Source organism: Coccidioides posadasii, chromosome 1 (assembly GCF_018416015.2).
Source record: "Coccidioides posadasii str. Silveira chromosome 1, complete sequence".
Taxonomy (NCBI): domain Eukaryota; kingdom Fungi; phylum Ascomycota; class Eurotiomycetes; order Onygenales; family Onygenaceae; genus Coccidioides; species Coccidioides posadasii.
This window is the reverse complement of record NC_089407.1, coordinates 7,481,996-7,507,582: the sequence shown is the minus strand read 5'-3', so window position 1 is coordinate 7,507,582 and position 25,587 is coordinate 7,481,996. Positions and strand designations below refer to the sequence as shown.

The window sequence follows — 25,587 nt, the reverse complement described above, 5'->3', positions numbered from 1 at the left end:
GATGAAAGGAATTATAAAAGTTCTCCAAACCATTTTTGATGCCGAATGTGGAGTAGACATACTTGGTTATATGCTGAATAAAACACTCGAGGTAGTTAAACGAGAAAACCGCAAAAAAGGGGGCGGAAGAAGAGACAGAAAGTGAGATCGAATAACGAGAAGGAAAGGGAAAATAGCGCACAATGAAACGCAGGCCATTCAATAGCCAAATCATCTACCTCCAACCAGGGTAATCAAAATCAACTGCAACCTGAGTATCCAAATTTCATGCAATTGGCGCAATTCATGAACTTTGGCAGGGCTGAATAACCGCAGCCCTCAAGCATATTATATTTTTCGCCTGCTTCCCGTCAATGTCTACCTCGCTGGCAACCTCGTCAAAAGTATGGCACATAACATCAACATAATTCCGAACCCCATATGACACGCTGAACCCACAAAGCTGTGAGCCGGCGCCGCAAAATTCTCTGCACATCTGTCGGGTTTGCGGATATGTAGTTATCAAGCTTCTGAATGGCAAAAGTTTCTCCCTGAGCAAAGCGGCACTGAGGTACCTGGCCTAATCGATATTCGTGGGTTGGAAGCGACCGCAGAGGTAGTAGTCTATCTGTAACGCATTCTGGACATACAATGTTGGAAGTTGTTGGTGTAGTATCGTGGCTCTTCCCGGTGTCATACCATGCGCTATTCCGAGACATCCTTAAACCTGCCTTTCCTGTGCGTGCAAGAAGGAAGGATATTATCGTGATGGGAATAGGAGAACATATGAACGTCTGCATCATTCAAATTCTTGGAAGCGTGTAAGGTTCTAGCAATGGAATCGTAGGATTGGCGCATGGGAGTGGTATCTCATGGCCGTTTCCATTAGGTAGAGTGAGCAAAGTATTATACAGGTCCACATATGCAATTTCTTTTGAATGTAATTCTCCTCAAGACTGAGAGTGGCTATTAAAAGCGTGGATTTGAAAAAAAGAAGAAAAATTAAGCATCAGGTTAGTATAAATCCAGAATGCGCTTTTGTATTGGAGACATCTCTATTGTACCCTGCCTGTCACAATGAAATCTATTGTACCCTGCCTGTCACAATGAAATCTATCGTATACGGTTCGGAGGTCTGGAAGCGATGCACCGGAACGAAGCAGTAAGGTATCACCGATATATAGAATACGCCGGTTCGCGGTAGAAGGCGAAGAAAAGAAAGATCAAGGAAACGGGAATATGTACTATTACAATTCATCTCTTTGAGGAATAGGCCGGCCAGAATCCTTTTGCAAATCCACTCCGTGTTTCTTTCTCCACTTCTCGAATAGGGAAAAGAAATCTTTCTCCATCCCTTTCTCCATCTGATCTGGAAGTACGACGGTGTACTCCACATAAAGGTTTCCGAAATCTTCGCCATGATGCTCATGCAAATGGCCTTCGTGCCAAACTGGCATCCCTTCGCCCTTTACTGTCTCAACAGAAAGTGGCTGGACTACTTGTCCTCGCTTTCGGCCAAGTTGAACAATATGCCCATCGAGATGGGTTAAATTCCGAGTCCAATCTCCCATCCAGGCCTCTCGGAGACTGAGAACCTCTTTCCAGAACAAATCCTTGCCTTTCCGGCGGAAAAATGTCCCATCTGTCCTCTCCGCATCGTCATCTCCAAGCTGTGGTTCACTCTCCATCAACACGAGTATTAAATCTCCAGCAACCCAATCCGGACTCTCATCCGCTTCGTTCTCAAAAACTATTTTCGATCCTTTGCCCATTCCACGTTCAATGGTCGCCGTTAGCGTCACTGGTTTTCGTACTACTCGTTTGCCCTGGCAAACAGGACATGGGTTACGTATTGATTGTCCCTTCCCACCACACTTATCACAGTGCATCTGGACCTGCTGAAATATGCCGGGTGCTAACATGTGCTTCTGAAGCACAACTCCATGCCCGCCACATTTGCTGCAGGTGTCTACTTTTCCATCTGCAGACCCTGAACCTTCACACGTGTCGCAAATTTGTTGCTTTTCGACTTGAAATTCGGCCTCTTTGCCACTGTAAAATGTTTGCAGGGGTACATGCATCCGGACTTCCATATCCGGGCCACGTCGCTGACCGGAATGTCCATAGTGACCTCCGCCGCCGAAGAAACGTGAGAACAAATCAAAAGGGTCATGAGTGGGGGCACCGCCGCCTTCTTTGTGCTGTTTCAGACCCTCATGGCCATACTTGTCGTAGATCTTTCGCGTGGAAGCGGTTGACAGTACATCGTAAGCTTCGGCTATGTCCACAAATTTCTGATGGGCAGATTCATCCCCACTATATATTTGACAGACAAAAACGGTAAGCACCGTCCATATAATTATTTCTTATCCTCAAGGTAAATCAAGCGGTTTGACCAGGACAAATGGACTGGAGCTATAGACTTACGGATTCTTATCAGGGTGGTATTTCTTGCTTAGAGTCCTATATGCTCTTTTTATATCTCGCTCTGAAGCTGACTTATCTATTCCCAAAACCTTGTAGTAGTCTTCAGCGCAAAGTGTGAACGGGAGTAAGAAGAGAAGTGATAGCCCTAGGAGAAGTGGTAAGGGGAGCATCATGAAGTAATATGTGAATGGGAGGAAAGCACCGAATCAAGTCAAGGGGCGCTTTGGTATCTCAGCTTCCAAGACACCACGCTTCGCGACGAGGTTTCTCTGGTGGGATCACCGGTTGCTTCCCGTTACTGGTAGCGCAACATAAGGGACATTTCGCAGCCTAAAGGGAGTGACAGAGGTAACGGTCAAATATGATGTAAGAGCTTTATAAGACCAATCTGAAGATAGCGTGTAAAAATAAGGGAGTGGACAATTGGCCACTTCTCCAATTCGGATCTCGATGATGATTCCTTATTACTGCTAGGTGGCAGCTTTTGCGATAAGCTGGGGCCAGCTCGCTATCATGGATTAATATTATTCCTCTCCGAATATTCGGAGAGGATCATATTTGATCCGCGGCAATCAGCCTGCGACCATGATGGATCCCGACACTGTGGATAAAGCCGATGCCATTCGATTTTCTGATGCATGGCATGGAGGTGGATAGCAGTCATTTGAACTGGTTTATTATTTAACTAATGTACGGAGTAAATCATTCGCAATAGAAGGAAAAGCCAATTCATTAATTCGTGCCCATCATTTTCAGTTAAATTTGAGAGAAACCGAAATCGTTAACCAAAGAATAAAGAAATCAGAAGAAAATAAACATTAAGCTAAAAGGTTTGGCTCGGTTGGCGAGAATGACGTCTTGATGGTGAATAGTCGAAGATCCGATTCCTCCACGTCAGACCAATACCGCCGCTTTCATCTCCAGCGTCGACAATCTCCCCGGCTCTTTCTCCTTCTTCATGCCAGATCTTCATCAAACTGGCTGGCGTATACACATCCTTGAAGATACCCTTGCGATGCGCATCAATTCCCACCCTAGTGTATACATCTGGATCAGACTGAGGAGTCATCCTTGTCAAAACAGCTCTTACAAAGTTCGCAAAGTTATCTGGATCCGAGATTCTTGCTGCGCGCAGCCGTTCGCGCATGAAAACAAGCTCACGATTGACAGCCCGCGCGGTGGCTACAATTTGTTCGGCGATCTTCTTCTCTATTGTGCGACGAACCATGTGCTTGATAAACGGTTTCATCATCCACCAGAGAAAAGCCCACGAACTTTTCTGGATCGTGTATTCGAGTTTATGGATATGAACTCGGACGGAACGCAGAGCAAAAACTTGCTCTAACCGCTGTCTGCCAACTGCGAACTCTAGGGAGATATCAATCCCGCGCTTGTCAAGGGCAAAACTAGCTATGCCTTCGTCGCCAAAGTACGGTATGTAAGGAGGGGAGTGAACGCGGACCCAATATCCAAACTCTTGCGCGCTGATATTCAGTCCATTCATCGTTACATTCACGATGTTTGTCATGTCCGTAGTTGTCTCCTTGGAGTGTGTCTTTCGTAGTTCTAGACTGTTCGTGGTTGTCAAAAGAATGCGATATGGAAGGAAAGACGAAGAATGAAGAGTGTGGCCAGGCTCCAGAATAACATTTTCGAGAAGGAGGTCCATTTCTGGCACAGACATCTCTAGTCTTGGAATTGGGATATGTTGAACGGCTCGTATCAAAAGGGGCAAGAAAATATGCAGGGCATCAGCAGGCAGACGGGATCCCTCCTCACGAAAAGCAGCCACCAAATGGCCCGCTACCTTTTTGGTGGCGGCGATAAGTCTTGCAATGCTTTCATCTTGAGAAGCAGAATAGAAAGCCTGTTTTAGCTGATCGTAGAAATCGACTAGGCTCTGATCAGAGTCAGTACTCGCGTCCTTGAGCTTTTCCCGAAGAGAGCCGATGGAGGTGTCAGCAGAATCGTAAAATCCTGGGTTAGTTAGTAGGCTAAAGAGGGTGAATCCGATATTTTCAAAAGTTTCCTTGAACCTTTCATCGTCTTGATAATTTTCCATCAGCTTTTGGAACTTTTGTTCCAGGAGGCTCCAGTCCTCCTGACAACCGAAAGAAGATAAAAATGACCAGAGTTTTCTCATCGTTTTGTCGAATTCGGGGTTAGTTTCTATATTCTCTTCAATATCGATAGCCATCGACCCTGTGGCGCGGTAATATATCATGGAATAATGTTGGATTATTCGGGATATTGTGTCCGCGGAGTTGGAATAATCTTCCCTTTTGCGTAAACTATCCACTGTTTGTTTAATACGATGCAAAAGAGACTCTTTTTGTTTTTCAGCTAAGTTCCTCTTCATACTGTCAACGGCTTCCCGGCCAGTTTGTTTGACTGCATTTTTGGCAGTATCAGCAATTCGTCCGGCTTCTTGAGCAACATCGTCACCCGTAGGCCGTTGCTCCTCTTGAGACCCATCTGCTCCGATTACATTCTTTTGTCGCTCTGAAGGCTCAACTTCTTCAGAGACATGAGCAGCGGCAGTGGACACAGAGGAGGCTGTGTCTGCAAATATCTGGCAAGAGACCATCGTCAGGTCACCAACAAGGAGGCGGAAGTCAGCATTTGTCATCAAAAGACTTGTAATGGTGCGCAGACTTTCATATGCTGTTCGATAGTCAGTATGATAGTGCAAAGATAACGGAAGACCTCGCCGCCTGGGTGAGATCAAATACCGGCTGCAGTATCTGCCTGCGCCTTGGCCGACGACGCAGTCCCAGCAAGGCGAGCAGTGTCTACGGACACTTTTGACCTTGAGAGGTTCCAAATAACTTCTTGAAGTTGATCGTCCCCATTTTTGTCACGTAAAACCTGGATAAAGACCCGTAACCATGCCCTGCAGTCTTGGGCGAGCTGTCGACCTGAACTGCTCAGTGTTGGGTTATCCGGGTTCAATAAATCCGAGACAAGCAAGGCTCGAAGATGTGAAACGATCTGAGCAGAGGATGGCATGAACCCGGAATACACTGCTCGAAGCATTTCGTATCCGTGCAATTTCTCCTGCAGGTCCCGCTGCAGGCTGGTATTGCTTTCATGCTGTGGAAGAAGGGGCTCCGTCTCGCCATGGCGAGGTCTACGGGGTTTACAACACGAGAGCATGGTGTGCAATGTGAGCTGGCTCTATCATTGTCAAAAATCAGCAAAGACCAATGGAGTATAAGTTTCCAATATCCTTTAATCAATTGAATAACAAACTTTCTCAACTTATGCTAGAGCAATTGGTTGTCAAGAGCCGGGCTAGACCTCTTCTGCATGGAAGGTCTGAGCTCGAAACCATCAAGGAGTTGGCCCAACGATCCTCACCCAATAGTGGAGAGACAACAGGAGTATTTGGCAGCAATGTTTTTTCTAGTCATATGATTGAGGGCAATTGAACGGCGATGAAGCTCGTTGACGAGCGCTGGATGAAGGCTAACAATGGCATTATACAGCAAACCTCGTGCGGAGAACGACGCGCCCAGTCCCAAACAGGGAAAACAGGGAACGCGATGCCAAGACCGGCAGAACCGTTCTGGAACTTCCCAGCCACAAGCAACAAGCCACACCACTCTCGCGATGCGTGACTCTTTAAAACTGCCAATGGGGTGTTTGGAGACGGAGAACATGAGGGGAATTTTTAGGTGCTATTAGAGTGCGGTTTCAAAAAGAGATTGATTGATTGATTTGCTCATTAAGTTGGTGTCTGCATCCAATTCTGGTGCTCCAGGACGGGTGCTACCTAATGCGGCTAACTCTCTTCCGAGGCTTAGGGCTTCAGCACAAAGTTCATCCACCTTGTCCCTCATTGCTCCTTTAATTCCCTCAGACCATTCACTTATCTTGCATTACATAGATATTTCATTGCCATACAGATCTTGTGCCTACTGTTAGAGAGATGGTCACAGCAGAGCTAAAGAAGTGGTCAGTTTAGGTTACTCCGTACATGTTGCTAATATTCCCCAGGCTTGGCTAGTCTCTAGGCTCAGTAGGATGGAATTTTACAAGACACCTCTTCCAGCTGTAGTAGAAATTTCATGCTACCTATATTGGGTGCTGGAAGTGGTGGTGCGGGCAAAGATATGATTCTCGGTCTGAATATTGTGTGGTTTCAAAAAGAGAGAAAATAATTATGACGGTCCTCGGCCTTACCCAGGAAATTGCGGTTCGGCGACAATGAAACCGTAGTATGAGATCAGAGTTCAGGATCGGCCCGACTGCCCTAGTTGGTTAACTCCATGTTATCGCCGCTTGTGTGTCGAAATGGCGTGCTTCGACAGGTGTAGGACGTTATTCTAACATATTTCACGAGCACGAAAAATATTACATAGGAAATATGCGAATGGAGACTTTATTTATACCCTAACACAGAGATGGGTTTTCGTATGGAGAAAAAGGTGAGGGTCCATACGGAGTATAGACTGAGCTTACGAGGACTGTCCTTATCAACGGGATAAATTTTTTCCCGGGCATCCAGCAGTCTTAACTGGATAACCCCGGCAGCGTTCAACCGTTGTCCACAAGCCTCAGATCCTGTGTCCGGAGTACGGAGTCGTAGAAGTTATTTGTGACAATGTAACAAGGACAAGGATCGAGAGACCGAACCCGGGCAGCGATTCCGAGCATGTCCATCCATAGTGATGAATGCACAAAGTCCTTCTATCTGTTACTGTGAGAGGGAGTGGGCCGGCTCAAAAATATATAAGTTGGTTAAGGCCTCCGAACTGGTAGCATACTTGGAATCTTGCTTTGTTGGGGGTCAATTTTGCCCGAAATCCGGGTTGGAAGTCAGCGAAGCGCATAGGAACCCCAGTGCATAAAGACTTGCAGTGCCTGGACCGCGTGTCAGATCTGCTCTTAGCCCGACGATCCCTCGCATCCGAGAACCTCTAGCTGGGGGAAATTGTAACGCGGGATTAATAATTGGCAGGGGAAGGGAGAGAGAGAGAAAAAATAAAAATAAAAATAAAAAGTGATAGACGAGAAGAAAGGACAGGTGGCATTTGTTTCATCTTTTCAACCAGCGTTGTCGCGAAAAATCACTCTCTGTCGATTACGATGTCGTACTCTGCACTCCGACGGGAGTAACCATTGTTTTGATGCATGCATAAGACTCGCCTTTGCATTCGGAGCAATATAAACTCCATCTAACGCGCAGCATGGCGACACTCCGTTGCGAGTAGCTAAACGACTCCGGAATCCGTGCAGATGACGGGTGCAGAACACATAGAATTGCTGGGAGAAACATATCAAGGAATTTCCCACAGAATGACACGACTTGTTGGGGGCCCAACCATTTCCCGACACTCTGGACATCACCCATATCATTCGTCGGCGATGCTCAAACTGGACGACCGGCAGAGGGCGGCGTCCTTGGCCCCCCTGTACCCTGACATCCACACGAGATGCCAGCCACTGGGCAGAAAAAGTAAAGTTCTTAGGCTCCTTTCTGATGCATTAGTACCCGCTCATTGGTGTGGTATCCCATCGCGGCTTGGCCGCTGGGGTAGCAAGACGGAGAGCTAACTGGATGGGGACCTAGTTCGTGCAGGGGAGAGGTCGCAGGGAAGCTCGACATCAGAGGTTGGGTCTGAAAGAGCCTTGTTGCGTTGGATGTCCTTTTTTTACTTCCATAATAATGCCTGCTGTTATTATCGTTGAAGACCAATGGAGATTATGTATGGAAATCGAGCTAAAACAGGAACAAAAGGATCACCAGGAGCGGTAATACTAGGGGATTGCTTCGCCCAGATGTATGAGTGAATGATGATGAAATGAAAATTGCTTTGGGTAAATGGATGTCGTAGATGAACAGGGTATGAAAAGTTTGGGCCGAGCATAAAGATACAGCGCACGCCTTCAACCGAGGTTTCTGAGGCATGGCTGAAACTGGGTTGGGAGGAGGCAGGGAGACAGGCTCTGACTTTATAGGATTCATCGGGTTCAGGTGCAATTGTGCGGAGCGATGAGTCAAGTTCTTTTTCGTGCGTCAGACTTTCGGGTTCTCCGCATGGAGACCAGAATCCCAAAACCTTTTCCCACGAAAACTCACACGAGAAACTTCCCCAGACATGCTGCCTGTTAATTGGTGACTTTGCCCAACCCTCCTTGCTGGACCAACCCGATATCGCCCGATCGGACCTGTCTTACCCATTTGCAGCCCGCCAGAAGCTCTCACAGGCTGACGGCGCAATTTCCTCGAATCCCCTTCTTCGGGGGCTAGCCAGCATTTCCACCCGTAGCCGCCCCTCCCTTCACCTTCGAATTCGCTTCACATATGTAAGGGCGTGGATCCTCAGGGTTGCCCTAGCTTTTCCCTTGGAGCCCAATGCGCTTGTCCTTTACTCCTCTTAAAAGACCCTCTCCTTGCTCTCCTGCCTATCTGTCAGCGTTGAATTCCAGTCCTTTAGCACGTCCTCTCCCTCGTCAATCCTTCATTCCGTTGGCATCGACACTTGCCATTATGAGTCAATCACCCTCTCGCTTTCAGCAGCGTCATGCTGTCCACCCCCCCACTGGCCCTGCGTGAGTATCCCGCTCCCTCGCACTGTTTCGTCTGACACATCAGGCTGACCGTTCCCTTGGGCTGCAGAGAGATGAACTATGATACAGCCAACCCTGGCTACATCCGCAAGTACCTTCGCACATACGGCCTCACTCCTCCACACGTTGATAGCTACGAGGTTCAGAAAACGAGATGTGCGTAACTTGCTGGGTAGAGAAAGTAACCGATGGTGGACTCTGTGCTGATCGTGCTGTCCAATCGGCTAGGTCTCACACAATTGGCACTCAAGTCAACCGCAATAGATAAATTCCTCTATCTCAGCGCCATTAGAAAGAATAATGTGCACTTGTTCTACCGTTTGGTTGTAGATCACTTGAAGGCAAGTTATCCAGCAATCCTTCCTGCACCGAACGTGCGCTGGGACTAACCAGCTAACTTGATCCAGGCGCTGACACCGTTGATTTACACTCCCGTGGTTGGAGAAGCTTGTCTGAAATGGTCGGAAATTTATCAACAGCCCGAAGGTAACACACGCCTTTCATCATTTACTTCGTCACTTTGTGGGGAAATCACATGCTAATCACCCACCGACAGGCATGTATATCAGCTACGAAGATCGGGGCAACATCGCTGGGGTCATCCAGAACTGGCCTCAGCCCAATGTAGAGATCACATGCATAACCGATGGCTCAAGAATCCTGGGGTTGGGTGACCTCGGTATCAATGGCATGGGCATTCCAATTGGGAAGCTTGCTCTGTATACTGCCTGCGCTGGCATTCGGCCAGAGGTTACTCTTCCTCTCACATTGGACTTGGGCACAAGCAATAAATCTCTGAGGGAAGACCCTCTGTACATGGGGAGCCGGAGGGAGAAGGTCACTCCAGAACAAGAACTTGAGTTCCTGGATGAGTTGATGACTGCTCTGACGGAAAGATGGCCAGGGTCAGTACTTGTCCGCCGACCGTCCATGGGCTCCGAGAACTAACCGCCTTTTAGCATTGTTATCCAGTTTGAGGATTTCAAGAATCCATTCCCAGCCCTGGCGCGGTATCGTCATAATTATACCTGCTTCAACGATGATATCCAGGGTACTGGTGCAGTCATCCTGGCCGGTGTGATGAACGCAGTGAAGAAGTCTGGAATTCCTCCCCAGAATCACAAAGCCGTGTTCTTGGGGGCGGGGAGCGCCGGTGTTGGTGTTGCCAAACAGATCGTTGACTTCTTTGTCCGCGAAGGAATGACCGAGGATGAAGCTCGGGCCTGCTTCTACCTTGTCGATACTAAGGGCCTTGTGACTGCTGACCGTGGTGACAAGCTTGCCGCACACAAAGTTTACTTTGCGAGAACAGATAATGGCGGCAGACAGTACAAGACTTTGGAGGAAGTCGTCGACTATGTCAGGCCGACCATGCTCATGGGATTGTCCACCCTTGGCGGAGTCTTCACACCTCAGATCCTCAAGAAGATGAGCGATTGGAATAAGAAGCCAATCATCTTCCCTCTATCGAACCCTTCTGCTAACTCGGAATGTAATTTCGAGTCCGCCGTTGTCAACACCGACGGTCGTTGTCTCTTTGCATCCGGATCTCCATTCCAACCTTTCTCCTACACAAACCACGCTGGTGAGACAAAGACACACTACCCTGGCCAAGGTAACAACATGTATGTCTTCCCGGGCATCGGACTGGGAACCATCCTTTCAAAGGCCGTAGAGATCACCGACACCATGATATACGCCTCCGCCCAGGCTCTTTCCACGGCCCTGACATCTGAAGAAATTGAACAAGGACTCCTTTATCCGGACATTACCAGGATCAGGGAGGTTAGCGTTTTGGTTGCCCGAGGAGTAATCCGTGCAGCCCAAGAAGCCAAGGTAGATCGCGAGACTGGTATCCGAACGTTCTCCGATTCCGATCTGGATGCCTGGATCAAGTCCCGGATGTATAATCCCCATGGAGAAGTCCAGTCGCTGGAGAGGGAAGTCGGCCTCCTCCTTTCTTCCATTGGCCGCCTGAATGTAAACAGAGAGGAAGGTTCTGCTGCGCCCGAAGTGAATGGAGATTCGAAACTTTAAATTTTTTTTTTTTCCTTTTGGCATTGCTTGGTTTCTTGGTCCCAGCCCATTTGTTTTTCTCTCACGCTTTTTTTTTCTTTTTTTTTTTCTTTGATGTCCATTTTTCATAATATGTTTCCCCAACTAGCATTTTCATTCTGAGGTCATGGCCCGGTTTCACGTAGGGATGAAGGGGCAGGGTCCGGGATCAAAAAGTCATGTCATGAGTGTTTGCCTATTATGTTCTGATGCCTTGGTGTATTGAAACCCTGCCCGCCTTGGAAGTTCGTGATATCCTGATTTTGGTATACATTGGAGAGGTGCATGGATGCGCCTCCTCCCCCCGACTATGTTTAGTTACATGATGCATTTGTAGCCTGGTTTAAAGGTTTGATTTTGTCGACTTTGCTGCTCTTTTCTGTTGACTATTCCTCACTCTTGAATAAATTTTGGGGTAGTTGGTAGTTAACATGTAGCCGGGAAATGATGAATTACATATTTGGGTTTTGTATAGTCGAACCCGCCCCTGCGCTGTCTCGTAGCTCCGCCTACATACCCATGGCCGAGCTCCTCCGTACCTACATCCATCCTACCTAGCTGCACGGCGCTGTGGAGCAAAGCTCCCTCGCGCCACGTGGTAGTGAAGAGTCTGGAGAGAAGCTCTCCCCCAGCAGGACAGGGGCAGATCTCCACCCGATGCTCGGAGTACTTCCGTGAAGCCTAAATAAGCTCGCCCTGGCATGTCGGCGCACGGTCGACCTTTTTTGTTTCTCCAGACTTCCCATCGCCCTGGGTCTGGTCTTTGTCTGTCGATCTCCGCATGCTCCACTTCTATCCGCGCAGTCCTTGTTTGCTCGACTGGCGGAGATGTGCAGCTTGTTTTGTGGGCGAGGACGCGGGGGAAGCGTTGGAGGTTTGGGAAGTGCCAACGATCTCTCCCAGCTTCCCCTCATCATCAAACCATGACTCAGATTGCCTTCTCTTACGCCCATCGATACCCCCTTCCTCCAAGTAGCAGGGTATCCCAGAGGTATCGTCGAACAGATTTCCCCCCGCATAAAGTACCTTGCTCTCGATCTCGCTGCCATCTCAAAATGCGGGGTAAATTTGCTCCACGATGCTCTACGAGGCGTCTGCGAGAAGAATGTGCACATGCATTTAGGTACGATTAAGATAGCTTAGAACCTCTAGGCTACAATATGACAACAGATTACTTCGAGGAGGGGATGTATCCCCTGCGTATGTCCTCCGTGAATGCCAGCGATCTGTGATCACAATCAACTTTGCGTTGGGGTACGGAGTACGCGACCCCAGTACTTCGCAGTCACCCCTCGGCACGGGAACAAGACAAGCAAGGCGACCTGAGAATACTCCGTACAGCCTGAGAAATATCCCCCTCATCCTGTTATGGCTGGAGATGACCAGATTTGCATTTCTATCTTAAGACACAGGCCGGACGGCAGCGGTGCAGCTCGAAGTCACCCTCCCTGCCCCTCAGTGGCTTATTTCTAGCTTTTAGCATTGTGCTTGGGTTTGCAACAGGAGACAGACAACTACTAATCTGCATCCACAGATGCATCAACTGGGCGTCCTACCATCATCCAAGCAGCTGCTCTGCTCGATGCTCTGGCCCCTTGAGGCCCTTTCCCGAGACCACACATTGATGGACGTTTGGGTCCTCCGGGGCTCGGTGACCCCAACAATGCCGACGCTCTTTGCATAGGAATCGAACGGCTCTCCAATGGCATCCACCATTTTTCATTCAGGTGAGTAAATCTCAGTTGCACAAAGCCTCGAACTCACACTCAGGAAATGTCACGGCGAAATAGGCCAATCATATGTCACGGAACAGAACAAACTCTCAGGCAAACGGCGCAAACAGGAGCGAACAAGGATGAGATAAGTCAAGCAGCTGGCGCCCAACAGGAGTCACAGGACATCAATCGGCGAATTTACTATTAAAATCGATCAGACGGCACGTACAGGGCCGGAAACTTTACGTGCGGCTTTTCGCCCTCGACTTGCCAGGTTTTCCCGACACGCCTGAATCAAGTAACATGCACGCACTCGATCACCCTTCCTAGTTAACTAGTTAACTAAACTCAGAATAGGCACGGGTGCCAAACCGAGTACATATGGACGGACACTAGGCTCTGGCGCGGTCGGTGGGGACTTGTCATCACTTGTCATCACAACATTTTACTCCGAACAGGAAGCTCTTCTCCTCTTTTTTTTTTTTTTGGTGTGTGTAGGGAATGTTGACAAATGAAGTGGGCATAGCTAACTAACTAACTAGTGAGTTCTGAAACCCGAACACCAACGTGCACAGTTGTCTGTTTACTTCCGGTCAGCCTCCAGCTGAGCGAAGAGACCAACCGTTGAGCCGGGAGACAAATGTCAAAGCCATAACTAACAATTATGTAACTAACATTTAACAACTCTAGAGAGTTGCGCTACTTGAAGCCACGAATCCTTCTGGTCAAGAAACGAGCTGGCTACGTGTTCTAAGATTAGACCAAACAGGCTAAGCCATCCGTGTCTGCCCTGAATCCCAGCGCCAACATTTGATGCCAACTTATGAAGAGCGTTGTGAAAATGTTAGTTAGGCACTACTGACAGCTCTTAGCTTCACCATCGATTCAGTTGGGCATAAATCGCTGATCGGTTTTGACCGAGACTATGTATTTTATTGCTGCGTGCCATGTCAATCTTACAGGCTTGGAAAAAGGTTATTGCCTGAAAGGAGATTGCAATATTGCTGGATCGTTTGCTGCAATGTTTTTTTTTTTTTTTGGTTGATATAAATTCTAGCACGGGCAGAGTTCCAGCTCCCCGTGCTAGAAGAGATACGTCCTGCGTCTGTGATATAATAGAGCCGACTGGTCACTCAACATGCTATGAATGTGTCGAACCCATCCCGCACAGACCTATGCCGCCCTAGGCATATCACGAGTGATATTAGGGGTTCATTGGCATCATCCGATGCTCGTTGCTTTTCATTTTCAGTACGGGGTACTCCGTACACTGCCCAGCTCTACGAAGCACCTTGTTACGGATGTGGATCCCTTCCCGGCAGGGGAAAAGGGGGGGGCCTCTCACTTTCAGCAGCACTTTTTATTTCACTGTGTTGGGGCTGATGTCCCCATGGTGGTGGATAATGTTTGGCCTATATATTACCCAAAGCACTGAATACGGTTTAATCTGGTTGCTCCAGGATCGCAGAACAAAGCCTACTCCGGAACTTTCTCCTTGGTGAGAACCTTATTTTTGTCGTTAAAAGGAAGAAGATGGGATTAGAAGAGCATGCTGTTCGTCCCAGTAATGACGATTCCAGAATTGACAGTTCCGCTGAGGACCTATCAGCGTCTCATGATGAAGATGTCGAGAAGGGAAATGGTTCATTGGTTCGGGCACTGCGCGAGAGGCATTTGCAGATGATCGGAATTGGTAAGTAGGAGGAGTCCTCGAGAGTCTCCTTTTGCTGAAACGGATGTGTCCTAGGTGGTTCTATTGGCGCTGGTTTGTTTATTGGATCTGGACAGGCATTGAGCAACGGCGGGCCTGCGAGCACGGTACGGTCCTTGTACAATTGGTTTTTTCAATCCGAACAAGAAAGGGGTTCTATCAGCAGTTCAAGTTCCTCGTTACTAATTCTACCACTCACATGTAGTTTCTGGGATTTGCAATCACCGGTGCCATGGTGCTATGCAATTTACAGGCCTTGGCGGAATTGGCGGTGATATATCCCGTAAATGGAGCGTTTTACACATATGCATTCCGCTTTATTGATCCGGCGTGGTAAGTGATTAGTTCTAGGTCATATTTTCTCCGATAGATGGATATTATATGCTAACATTTCGTCCGATGAGGGGATTTGCTATGGGGTGGCAGTACGCGGTTTCCTGGCTAATCATGCTTCCAATCGAACTTACTTCTGCGGGATTGATGATCACCTTTTGGACATCGGACATCAATGTTGGAGTCTGGTCCGCTATTTTCCTAGTAATGGTGACTGTGATTCAATTCTTTGGCATCAAGGGCTATGGAGAGAGTAAGAACACCGTCTGTTACTGTTTTAGAACCGGGTTTTATATTAAATCCGGGAGGGTTTGTTAACTAACATCCGCACAGCCGAGTATATCCTCGCTCTTGTCAAGGTCATAACGTGTGTTGGTTTGATTATAGTCGGTCTCATCATCAACGCTGGCGGTGTGCCTACTGATAATCGAGGGTACATTGGCGGAAGGTATTGGCATGACCCAGGAGCTTTTCACGATGGTGCTAAAGGCTTTATATCGGTACTGGTGACTGCAGCATTCGCTTACACAGGCACCGAAATGATTGGGTTAGCTGCTGCCGAGACAGTAAATCCCCGAAAATCTATACCAAAGGCGACCAAACAGATGCTATGGTGCATCGTTTTCTTTTACGTTATTAATATCTTGTTCGTCAGTTTAAATATTCCCAGTGACAGTCCCGCGCTCCTTGGCGCGAAGGGAGGCAATATCAAAGCAAGTCCGTTTGTCATTGCTGCCGAGCTTGCGGGTATCAAAGTGCTGCCGTCCATTATCAACGCTGTGATTATGCTCTCTATCATTGGCGCTGCAAATCTTTGCTCGTATGGCTCGACACGCACATTACAAGCTTTGGCTGCCACAGGAAACGCGCCGAAGTTTTTTGCATATATTGACAGCAAAGGACGGCCCGTGTGGTGCATTCTACTGCAGATTGCATTCGGTATGCTAACATTTATAAGTGAAGCAGCATCTAGCGAAGTTGTCTTTACGTGGATGATGGCACTGAGCGGATTGTCCGGTCTATTCTTGACGACAAGTATCTGTTTCACCCACATCAGATTCAGGCGAGCGTGGAAGCTCCAAGGGAAGAATGAGGAGGATATTCCATATCGTTCACCTTTTGGGGTCGTTGGGAGTATTATTGGTATGGGCCTGTCAACAATCGCTATTGTAGCTACGCTTTATCTTGGAATATTTGTAAGTCCAACCTCCCTTCTAAATCCCATTCGAAGCCTTGGTTGACCACGTGAACTTCCTTATTTGATTCTACCAGCCCATCCACGCAACATCCAGAGTGGAATTCTTTTTTCAAACATGCATGGCTGCACCACTTGCTCTGGTGGCAATGCTTGGCTGGAAAATCTACAAGAGAAATTGGAAGTTTGGCGTTGATCTGCGGCGTGTCGACCTTGACGAGGGTAGACGGATGGATTATTACTCTTCAGGAGAAGACGATCATGAACTAAGGGAAAAGGGTTCATCCTTGACCAAAAAAGTGGTCGGTTTCTTCTTTAACAAAGGATAGATCTCTTGACTGATCAATCCAAATGTTATTTCTGGCGGGAGGACTTTAGGCGCCCTGGATACACAAGGAGCCGTATCCAAGGGAAAATGTCTGCGAAACCTTGGGCATTTCTCATGGATGATTCGCTTAAAGAACACGTTCGACGTGGATCGACCACACCCAACTCGCTCACTGCTTGAGGGACCGGGGGCGTTAATAATTGCCAGTTAGCTCCAGTGTGACGAACCGCCGAGATCATGATAGCGCCATGGATCAGTCGGCAGCCCGACTACGAAGGGAGAAGATATCTGACCCCGGTTGTCCTCTCGATGACCGGAAATCATTTACTTTTTAACGCCATCGCAACGCCGGAAACAAGTCCATTTGCTGGCCGTTATCTTTCTCTTCGGTAACCTAGACTTCTGTCAAAATCTGGAGATCTCATCTGAACCAGCACCCATTCAGTCGAAACTGAAAGAGCAGGCATAAAGTTCCTAGAATAATAAATTCAGCTTAATTGAGACACATGTTGTCTCTTCACTTGAACTTTCCAATATTTTAGTGTTCTTGGCATAAAATAACTGCACTACTCTCTCAGCTGCCACAGCGCCTCGCCTTTTGACACAAAAATGCATTGAATTCATCAGCCAAGGGATAGTTTGCTGGAGAATGTGAACAGAGGGTGAGCCAAAGCAATGCAATCTGTGTGAGATTTCAAAAAGAGCAAAAATGAGTAGTCTTCGTTCGTCCTTGTGGATATGTATACATACACTCTGCGCACAGCGAATAACCGATGGATCATAAGTATCTGACAAAAGAAAAAGAGAACATCAACCCTAAACCTCTCACAGCATACCAGGTTGTTAATTCATCCTTTACATGAATTAAAATGCCTAAGATCACAGGAAGTGGTCCTCATTTTCTTACTCATTTTAGGACCTTGTTCCCCCACGGCCAGTTATTGATATTTGGTTTGCCGCAACAGGTTTCTCATCCTCCGCCTGTGGCACCTCAAGAGCATTCAATTCCTCCTCTTTCTCATTGTATCGGCTGTAGAGGAGCCAGAAGATGACGCCTGCAGTGGCAGACGCGACAGCTAAACCGGTATACATCCACTAGGAGAGATACGTTAGCTGAGAGTCAAGAAGGCACTTGTTAGAAGGCATGAGCCACAGCATACAACAAGCTTTGGATGCTTAGCAGTTGGAGAGAGTGCCATGCCAAGCGCAGCGCCGAACGCACTGGTCAACAAGAATACTGCCGTAACAAATGATTTCATTGAAAGTGGTGCTTTTGTAAAAGCGTACTCGATCCCGGTAATGCTTGCGAAAATCTCGGACAACCCGATAAAGAGGTAAGCCGGTGTTTGTATCGCAACGTGGATGCGATTGCCAAGCTCGCCGTCGTTGCTTGCTGGACAATTTTTCGGAAAATTGTAGCAAGGCGGCCGGTTGTAGATCAAATGTTGGACAATGGCAGCATACGCCATAGAAGCGGAGGCCAGCATGAAGCCTGTTGTAATACGAGTTACTGGTTTAAAAGGAATCCCTAGTCTATGTTAGAGTAAGATTCAATGTCTTCAGAGGCATTGGGGAATTGATACCCATTTTGCGCAAGAATGGATATAGAAGCCGGTCACAAATGGGAATGAAAATAATGATAGTCAAGGGATCAATGTTTTGCATCAGATCATTGGGAATTCCATGAAGCTCCATGGTGCCTGCTTGGGAGATGAAATTGTTTAACATCTGTTGATAGCAAACCCAGTATATCGGATAATACCTGATCTTTGGTTAGTATCACGGAAATGACCAAGCCAGAGGCATTTTCGTACAAGAAGACTTTACATCCAACCAAGGTACGTTTCATTTCCTCCACGAAACGGTCATCCCAATGGATACCATGGGGTCCATGTCCGTAGGCAGCTTGATATGAGGGCTTTGCTGCGTCCAGATTCCCTTTATTCCTTAGGCCGATCCAAATAACTTTGAATGCTTGCGGAATGACTGAACCTTTTGGTGGACGGACGACATAATACTTTCTTCCAATGACGGCCACTGTAAAGGATATAAGGAATACGCACGCTGGCAGCAAGTATGCAGCCCAGAAGTCGACATGCTTTTCCAATTCGGTGGTTGCGATAGGGGAAAGAGAACCAATATTGATGCACAAATAGAAAATCATATCTAGCATGACATAGTCAAGATCAGCTCGTCAAGAGGCGCAGCGGGGGACTTACAAACGCGCTCAATAGTCCGTGCAGAGTCTTCAATAACCCGTTCCCCCGATTTTAATGTTTTAACTGAGAGCTTGTTAACCTTGATTTGCTCTGCAATTAAAGGAGAAATGTTCGATTTAATTCCTCCGGTCCCAAGGCCGATGACAATCATAGCTGTGATGAGCCCACCGAGTGCTGCATTGTGGGTGATCGCCACAGGCAAGGAAGTGCAGACCAAAATAGCCAATCCAACTATGTAAATAATTGCAGAGATAACGATGGTATTGTATTTCCCCAGGTACTGGTCCGCAACTATGCCACCAAGGGTTGGAGTAACGTAGCACCAGAACTATTTAAAGCCACGGTTATTACTGTGATTCTAGAAAGGATTGGTAGACATACCTGGAAGAAACTCGTCAATCCAGTTGCCGCCGATTGGCCAAGCCCTTGTAATCGTTGGTTAGAAAATAAGCACGCCTTTCTGAGAATATGATTCACCTAGTGCACCCGGAGTTTGACTGCCAGGTCTGTACGGGTTTTCAATGTAGTTCTAGAAGATGGCATCAGATGCGTCATTAATTCGGTCAAGGGAGCCTTGGTGGTTTTACTTGAAAAGGCCCAGCGATTCCGTAATATGCAAATCTCTCACACAATTCGACGGCAGCAACGAGGAAGGCAGACCATGGCAACGGACCTGCAACTCTTCTCAGAGTATCCAAGTCGCCTTGAGTAGGTGTATCTATATCTGCTTCCTCAGACCCGCTTTCAACTAAGCCAATAGCAGGATCAACCGAAGCGCCTTTTGGTTCATTCATGCTGGATTCATGTGCAGGGTTGATCGCGGGCGCTTCGACCTCGGATTTCTGAATCCTTTCTGACGCGTCAATTATATCGTTCTTTTGCTGGATAGGAAAAACGTCACTTACCCTTCGGTATCAGGATATCCCACCGACATCAGGGGTTGCACGGAATATTTATAATCTGACGAAGAAGTAGTGGCATAGATATACGATAGTCGGGATGAAAGGAAAATGGGACGAGAGAAATGAGACGGACGCCCCGTTATTTAGAATGTAATCAAGTAATGTGACGTATAGGCTTCCGGCTGAGGAGCCCTCAATGTATTGACGTCGTAGCAGCCTGAAATGAAGTTAAATCAAACTCTCCTTTCTTTGTCAATGTATGATTCATTATGGGAAGAGAAGTAATTGATATACAGATGTGAGGGTATCATAGGCACTACGCTATGTACCGCATGTGAATACTCCAGCATAATCTGTTTGAAAAAGTGATGGATATCCACTGCAACTCGCGCAGGTGAACAACAGAGCAGACACTTTCCCTTTTTTTCCCCTTTTTTTGGTCTTTCCTTGTGGTCATTTCCCAGAAAAAGAAACGACCATGAAAATTGGTCCACTCACTATACTGGACTTCAGGTGCAAGTGCAATTTGCTAGGTTCTGAAGTCGAGGCTGGCCACTGGACATACTAATTATTGTGAGCAGCGTAGATCGACCGCCATTCTAGAGAGCTTCTACCTTACAATGGGTAGGAGTGTGACCACCAGGAGGAAGGTATCCATATCTCTATTGTAGAAGTTGTTCCACGGAATGGTAGCTGGGTAGACCCAGGAAGCTCAGGGCTTCTCATAGTAAAATGCCAAGCACGGTGTGCTTCAAGCTATGCTCGCTTCAAGTCCAGCAATGGCTTCACGGCACAAGAAAACTCCTTGCATGGGTAGTGTCCATTGCCGGAATGTCCGGCAACGTTACCATGGGAGAATTGGGATCTCCAGGCAAACAGGTTCCTTCCATAGTAGGGAGAGAAAAGCTGAGCGTCTTAAGAGGAGGTTGATAAAGATTCGAGAATTCTCCAAGTAAGATATCCGGCGCGTCGCGAGGTACACCCGGCGATGTTCTTCGCGTCAACATGTCGTTTGGAACGACAATTTCGGTTAGTTATCTTACTAAGCAGTGATCTTCTGAGGCTAAGCCAAACCTAGCTTTAGCGCAGACCCCGATCTGCAGGTCTCACGCATGATTGATGATGTCTCCCGATGCGCAGACATCATACGGCTTCAAAGGACAATCGGAATAGTAGCCTACAGTTGTTCGCGTGCTTGAGCAACGCATACCGGTTTCATCAGGCTTTTTAATTAACCAATCTTGCAGAATATAGTAAAAGCGCCCGACCATGGACTCTCACGCCCTCCTCGATCAGGCAGATGAAGGTACACCTTGCCCACCCCAAAGAAACTACCCACGAAGGATGCTCTAATGTATAGGTTGTTTTAGATTCTCTTCACAAATCCCGTCTATTAAATGTTGAAGAAAAGCCTTTTAAAAGAATTACAAAACGCCTTCTCACCCCGAACAATCTCATCTCCTCACCGACCGCATTCCTACCCACGCCACCGCCAGATTCCACATCCCCGGACGACGACGCATTAGCACGATATGAAGCAGAAAGACAGAAGCTCTTGGAAGATTGGAGGCAATTCCAGGAGGACGTAACACTAGACTTTGCTGCCTTCGAGGGCAGCATAGCGAGAATCCAGTTTTTGTTATCGAGCAACGCAAAAGAGCGAGAAAGATACGCCGCCGAAAAACTTAGAATCTTAGCCACTGCCCAGGAAGTGAAGGAAAATACGGCTGAGCTGAGAAAACAGTTGGAAGAAGCGCAAAAGACGCTTGCCCTTCGAAAGACTTACGACGAGCTTGCGGAGAAGATTACATCGAACAGGCTATTACGGCCCCGCGAGGATCAACAAGCCAATTTGGAAAAGCTTAATGCCGAAATCGCGAAGTTGGAAAAGGAAAGTGGGGAATATGCTCAGACCTGGGCGGAGCGCAGAGAGCAATTCGGGAGAATTGTTGAGGAGGGAATGAATCTACGTCGTTTGATTAGAGATGAGAAGGAAGAGGTAGAAAGACGTGAAGGAATGGAAGAAGGAGAAGAAGGGGACGAGGGAGAGGTGGCATCTAAAGGAAGAGTCAGCATGGTCGGTACTCCACGTCCCGATCAGGACACCATGACCCCATCCCAATCCATGGAGGATGTTGTTACGGCCTCTGGAAAGCCTCACCCCGAAAAATTGAAAAGCTCTGCGACACCTGGAATTACTCCACTCCGTCAGGGAATTACTATCTCTAGGACTGATGATAGGAAAGAATCTGAGGACGAGAATATGGAGGACGAGGGTGAAGTTTCAGGTGATGAATCCGGGAATCGTGGAGAAAACTCCGCAATTGAAGGTCGATCTCCATCAAAGACAGCGGATGATTTGGAGGAAGGAGAAGAAATTTCGGATGATAAACTTGAAGACAAAATGGACACCACGTAGTTTGGCGCAAGGTTTCACAGAATACAGACGACAGACAAAGAAACAGCTGGAGCCATGTTTTGATAAAACATGCCAGCTAATTCTAAAAGGATCGATGATACGCTTCTTGACTCGGGCTCATTGGAAAGTCCCGTCCTCAGATATAAAAAGCTTGAGTGGTAAAGGCTCGAGCACGGCGCCCATGGAACTACGACGACCTCGTTCTTGGAAATATGAAGGCTAGGGTTATAAGTAAGAGCGGAGGGGGTGCTGCTTGCAATAGGGATAACGCATGTGCTCTCAGATCTCGTGGGCGCATCATCTATGCCCCTGCTATTGTGGAGTCCACGGGCCTTGGGTTAGATCCAAGTAATATGGAAAGTGATAGCTATATCTTAGCATCATCTCAGAATAGAACACACTTCCTTTCCATTTAAAAGATCTTATGCATTTATTCGTAACCTCGCCATAGAGGATGGGCCTTGGATGGGACATAACTCCATCGCATCCAAACATGTACATATTAAACTCGAAATATGTTTGATTTCATGCCTCACTTCTCGGCCCAACCAGGGCTGGAACTGCTTGTTTCGCTTTTTGGATTGCTTCGGCTGCTTCATGGAGAGCTGTCTCATTGGCATCATTCTCCTTTCCCCTTTCTTCTTGCTGTGTATTGGAAAATAACGTGATTAATGCCAAGGTATATGGAGCCTTCGTCGATGTATGCTTGAAAAAGAAGAACTCACCATCAGCCCCTCAAGTCTCTCCACGGCTTCTCGGACCAGCTGCTCCATCTTAGGTAACATTCTCTTAGTTTCATCATATGCCATACGCTAATTGAATAAATCAAAGTCAGCAAAGTCTATCTCTCAAGGTAGAAGCTACATTTAATCATTGTCCAGAAAGCCAACGGAAAGAAGGAAAAGTTACCTCCTGCTTCAGCATCCACAGTGAATTCCCTTCTTCTTCGGGGTCCTCCTTAAGCGTTTCAAGAAGCTTCTCTCTTTTCAAGATCTGTTCATGGCGCTCTTGCAGCTCAGCGTGGTACGAGGCCTCGTCAGCCACAAGTCGATTGAGCGACGAGACTGCTTTCAATATAGGATGGAGGCGTGATGTCTGTGTACCGCCGGGGGCTGCAGGCATTTTCGCTTTTTATTTTCGTGTGTATAATTCCTCTGGATCCAGGCTATTCCAGTTGAATTTGAATAGAGTCTAGGATATATTAGGGAATTATTTGCCACTGTGCGCTGGGAGTTCAACGTGGTCAGATACATGTCTAGGTGAAGAAGAGACCTGCGTTGAAGAATGGGATGCACAGCAGACAATCCTTGAGAACGGCCCCGTTTCGATGAAGGGCGAAAATGCACTTAACAGCCATCCCGTCATCCGCATCGTACAGGAGCCATAGCTCCAAGGGTATGAAATAGAAACAATATTTATATGGCTTCGAATTATGAGACTCAGCTGCATCGCCCCATCTTCCAAGGCGCAAAACCGGTGTAACCAACAGAAGGACACTTGAAAACGTTTCAATAACTCAATATATTAATGCTTACCTTAATATACAATGTAAAACACCCAAGGCACTCTCGCTAATGCCAACACTCTCGCGGCTGTTACCCCTCGGTCGAAACGCTTCCAAACATCCCACCATAGAAACCTTCGCAGAAAGTTAGAATTTCACGTGACCTGGGGTCCAATGGGGCCAGGAGCCGGAACGTTGAAACGCTTGGAATGAAAGCCAAAAAGACAAATCGGACCGTGAAGGTGCTGGGAAGTCTCTTTCATTGCTCCATGGAAAGGGCTACAGACGGACCCATGGAATGGGACACCTCAATTGAGGTCATCGCTCGTACTACGTCCCTACTTCAACGACGATACACAAAGCAGGACCCCGCTTACTCTCATAGAGGCCCATGTCATTTGCAATCCGCAATGCAATCTCTTTCCATTGCACAGAAACCTTGACCAGGCCGGTAGGAATCCTTCCCGGAGAGCCTTCAGCCTGTGGCTCCTCGGCCCGCCAACCAAGCTTTCGGTCCTCTATCTCGTCGTCATTAACCCCCCTTCCCCTTATTTTCCCCCAAAACCCAACCTTCCTTGTTTCCTGAACCTTGGGAGAGGGCTCGGGGTTCACCGCCGGAACGTCGCTCGGCTCGAACAGTCTGTGCCCCGAAGACACAAGTCTTGCCTTCATCGAGGATTCCAGCTCTGCGACGACCGCTGGCTGCCGCCAAAACTCCATAGCATATTCTTCACCTTTCAATCGAATGAGTTTGACCACTTCGTTGGCGGGGAAGCCGACGACCTGGGGCTCTGGTGGTTGAGTGTAGGCGTTACTGACGGCATCTTGGAGACTGGACACCGTAGAAGGTACAAGGATGAATATTGTCTTGTAGAGCCCTGCCACGCCTTGTGATATGAGCAGCGGATCAACGTATGTCTCAAGGATCGCGTTGATGCGCCGAGTCCGAGTGTTGGCAAGTTGAGCAGCAAGAGGCATTGCAGGTTGAAAGTCCGGCGCATGTTTGCTGTCGGTCCCGCTGAACGGCCTGGAGGACACTGACTCTTCGTATGACGGAGCTGGATCGTCTGGTATATGACCCATGACGGAAGATCTCACCAAATTTGCGAGAGGAAAGGCTGAAACTATTGCCTGAATCTGCCGATTCGGCAAAAATAGACGTGTTGATTCTGAGACTGTGTCCTTCAGAGGAGATATTAAATCGTTAAGCCTGAAGGGAGGGCACTGTCAAAAATGGCTCAAGTGCCGCCCTGTTCTCGGGGCAGGACATGCAAATGCACGAGGGTTGTTTACTCCGTTTGGAGGATCGTGAAAGGGAAAGGATCAAGTGGCATCGTCCCAGTCCTTGGATCGCGGGGCTGGTGACCACGGGTCTCGTGAAGTCACGGAAGTCGGCATCGAGGAGACGGCGCGCTGCAAGGCTGACAGACCTATCACGACGCCCGCCGGACGGACACGAAGGGCAGTGTTGCAGCAGCTGTTGCACGCTAGTCCCCTTTGGGCCGGCCACTGCGGCTCAACCAAGTCACTGCCCGCTGCAGGCTTGGCGCCGCTCAGCCCCCCTGAACTCTGAAGCGCGCGCGATGCCGGACTCTCCCGTGTGGAAGACGCGGAATAAATCGATGGAGGAGCGGAGAGGTCCCAGCATGATGCCAGTCTTGCTCTCAAAGTCGCCCTCGGAGATAGCCGGCCGCTGATTAGCCGAGTGCTACGATCCTTCGCCCTATCCATAGGCTCCATGATGCAAGTTGGGAATAGTAGAAAGGTCATTCCGTCACGAAGGTTACTTACAATGATGAGGGCATCCAGCAACGACTGAGCTTCCTCCAGCGTGCCCAGGTGCAGGTAGTGAATGCACGTCAGGGCTGCCGAGACCGACCCCAAGCTCCGTAAAGCGAGGACGACGTTGGCCACCAAGGCACCTATCTTCTCTTCGTGTCGGGTCGATTGGCGGTAGAATGCTCCGTGGACACGGCCAATTGGGCGTCTCGTCGCATCCCAGAAGTCTGGGGTTGAGTTGGAGTCAGTTATCAAGTTAATTAACTTCCAGTTCCATGCAAAGACAGCCTAGGCACCATAGTGGATCAATCGTTGTCCCATGACAGTTCGACCAACCCGGAGGTCCCCACCCCCCGGCGCCTTGCTGTTATTTCAACCCCTGTAGACCGTTTTGGTGTGCCTTGTGAAATGCAAGAAATTGCTCAATAGATTGGAACACCTCCGG

At 48.0% G+C, this 25,587-nt stretch overlaps 10 protein-coding genes across 10 annotated transcripts; 3 read left to right on the top strand and 7 right to left on the bottom strand.

The window, feature by feature from the left end:
* Positions 1-1,007: 1,007 nt before the first annotated feature.
* Positions 1,008-2,856, bottom strand: SCJ1 (DnaJ- protein scj1). Its single transcript, XM_003066178.2, has 2 exons — positions 2,407-2,856; positions 1,008-2,295 (listed from the first exon to the last, which is right to left on the bottom strand). Exons 1-2 carry the CDS (start codon positions 2,577-2,579, stop codon positions 1,227-1,229), a joined length of 1,242 nt encoding a protein of 413 aa, XP_003066224.1. The 5' UTR covers positions 2,580-2,856; the 3' UTR covers positions 1,008-1,226.
* A 373-nt stretch (positions 2,857-3,229) lies between these two features.
* D8B26_002255 (uncharacterized protein) lies at positions 3,230-5,562 on the bottom strand (the record flags this gene model as incomplete). Its single annotated transcript, XM_003066177.2, has 2 exons — positions 3,230-5,070; positions 5,139-5,562. 2 exons carry the CDS (start codon positions 5,560-5,562, stop codon positions 3,230-3,232), a joined length of 2,265 nt encoding a protein of 754 aa, XP_003066223.2.
* Positions 5,563-7,143: 1,581 nt separating this feature from the next.
* On the bottom strand, positions 7,144-8,315 carry D8B26_002254 (uncharacterized protein). Its single transcript, XM_066123772.1, has 2 exons — positions 7,967-8,315; positions 7,144-7,884 (listed from the first exon to the last, which is right to left on the bottom strand). Exons 1-2 carry the CDS (start codon positions 8,015-8,017, stop codon positions 7,456-7,458), a joined length of 480 nt encoding a protein of 159 aa, XP_065979847.1. The 5' UTR covers positions 8,018-8,315; the 3' UTR covers positions 7,144-7,455.
* Positions 8,316-8,721: 406 nt separating this feature from the next.
* D8B26_002253 (uncharacterized protein) lies at positions 8,722-11,507 on the top strand. The gene is made up of 6 exons (XM_003066176.2): positions 8,722-8,964; positions 9,032-9,138; positions 9,211-9,323; positions 9,390-9,468; positions 9,539-9,887; positions 9,942-11,507. The coding sequence occupies exons 1-6, from the start codon at positions 8,768-8,770 to the stop codon at positions 11,017-11,019; spliced, it is 1,923 nt and encodes a 640-aa protein (XP_003066222.2). The 5' UTR covers positions 8,722-8,767; the 3' UTR covers positions 11,020-11,507.
* Positions 11,508-12,824: 1,317 nt separating this feature from the next.
* D8B26_002252 (uncharacterized protein) lies at positions 12,825-16,441 on the top strand (the record flags this gene model as incomplete). Its single annotated transcript, XM_003066175.2, has 8 exons — positions 12,825-13,293; positions 13,443-14,445; positions 14,500-14,570; positions 14,669-14,796; positions 14,868-15,049; positions 15,130-15,992; positions 16,069-16,293; positions 16,370-16,441. Exons 2-8 carry the CDS (start codon positions 14,286-14,288, stop codon positions 16,439-16,441), a joined length of 1,701 nt encoding a protein of 566 aa, XP_003066221.2. The 5' UTR covers positions 12,825-13,293; positions 13,443-14,285.
* Positions 16,442-17,231: 790 nt separating this feature from the next.
* PTR2 (peptide transporter ptr2) lies at positions 17,232-19,472 on the bottom strand (the record flags this gene model as incomplete). Its single annotated transcript, XM_066123771.1, has 9 exons — positions 17,232-17,414; positions 17,480-17,847; positions 17,903-18,081; positions 18,134-18,485; positions 18,539-18,866; positions 18,920-18,963; positions 19,016-19,067; positions 19,126-19,387; positions 19,444-19,472. 9 exons carry the CDS (start codon positions 19,470-19,472, stop codon positions 17,232-17,234), a joined length of 1,797 nt encoding a protein of 598 aa, XP_065979846.1.
* A 1,124-nt stretch (positions 19,473-20,596) lies between these two features.
* D8B26_002250 (uncharacterized protein) lies at positions 20,597-21,972 on the top strand. The gene is made up of 2 exons (XM_003066173.2): positions 20,597-20,746; positions 20,811-21,972. Exons 1-2 carry the CDS (start codon positions 20,710-20,712, stop codon positions 21,857-21,859), a joined length of 1,086 nt encoding a protein of 361 aa, XP_003066219.2. The 5' UTR covers positions 20,597-20,709; the 3' UTR covers positions 21,860-21,972.
* Positions 21,973-22,384: 412 nt separating this feature from the next.
* D8B26_002249 (uncharacterized protein) lies at positions 22,385-22,981 on the bottom strand (the record flags this gene model as incomplete). Its single annotated transcript, XM_003066172.1, has 3 exons — positions 22,385-22,504; positions 22,585-22,671; positions 22,769-22,981. 3 exons carry the CDS (start codon positions 22,979-22,981, stop codon positions 22,385-22,387), a joined length of 420 nt encoding a protein of 139 aa, XP_003066218.1.
* Positions 22,982-23,598: 617 nt separating this feature from the next.
* Positions 23,599-24,543, bottom strand: D8B26_002248 (uncharacterized protein). The gene has a single exon (XM_003066171.2). The coding sequence runs from the start codon at positions 24,444-24,446 to the stop codon at positions 23,694-23,696; it is 753 nt and encodes a 250-aa protein (XP_003066217.1). The 5' UTR covers positions 24,447-24,543; the 3' UTR covers positions 23,599-23,693.
* On the bottom strand, positions 24,521-25,463 carry D8B26_002247 (uncharacterized protein; the record flags this gene model as incomplete). Its single annotated transcript, XM_066123770.1, has 2 exons — positions 24,521-25,369; positions 25,439-25,463. 2 exons carry the CDS (start codon positions 25,461-25,463, stop codon positions 24,687-24,689), a joined length of 708 nt encoding a protein of 235 aa, XP_065979845.1. The 3' UTR covers positions 24,521-24,686.
* Between the last annotated feature and the right edge of the window lie 124 nt (positions 25,464-25,587).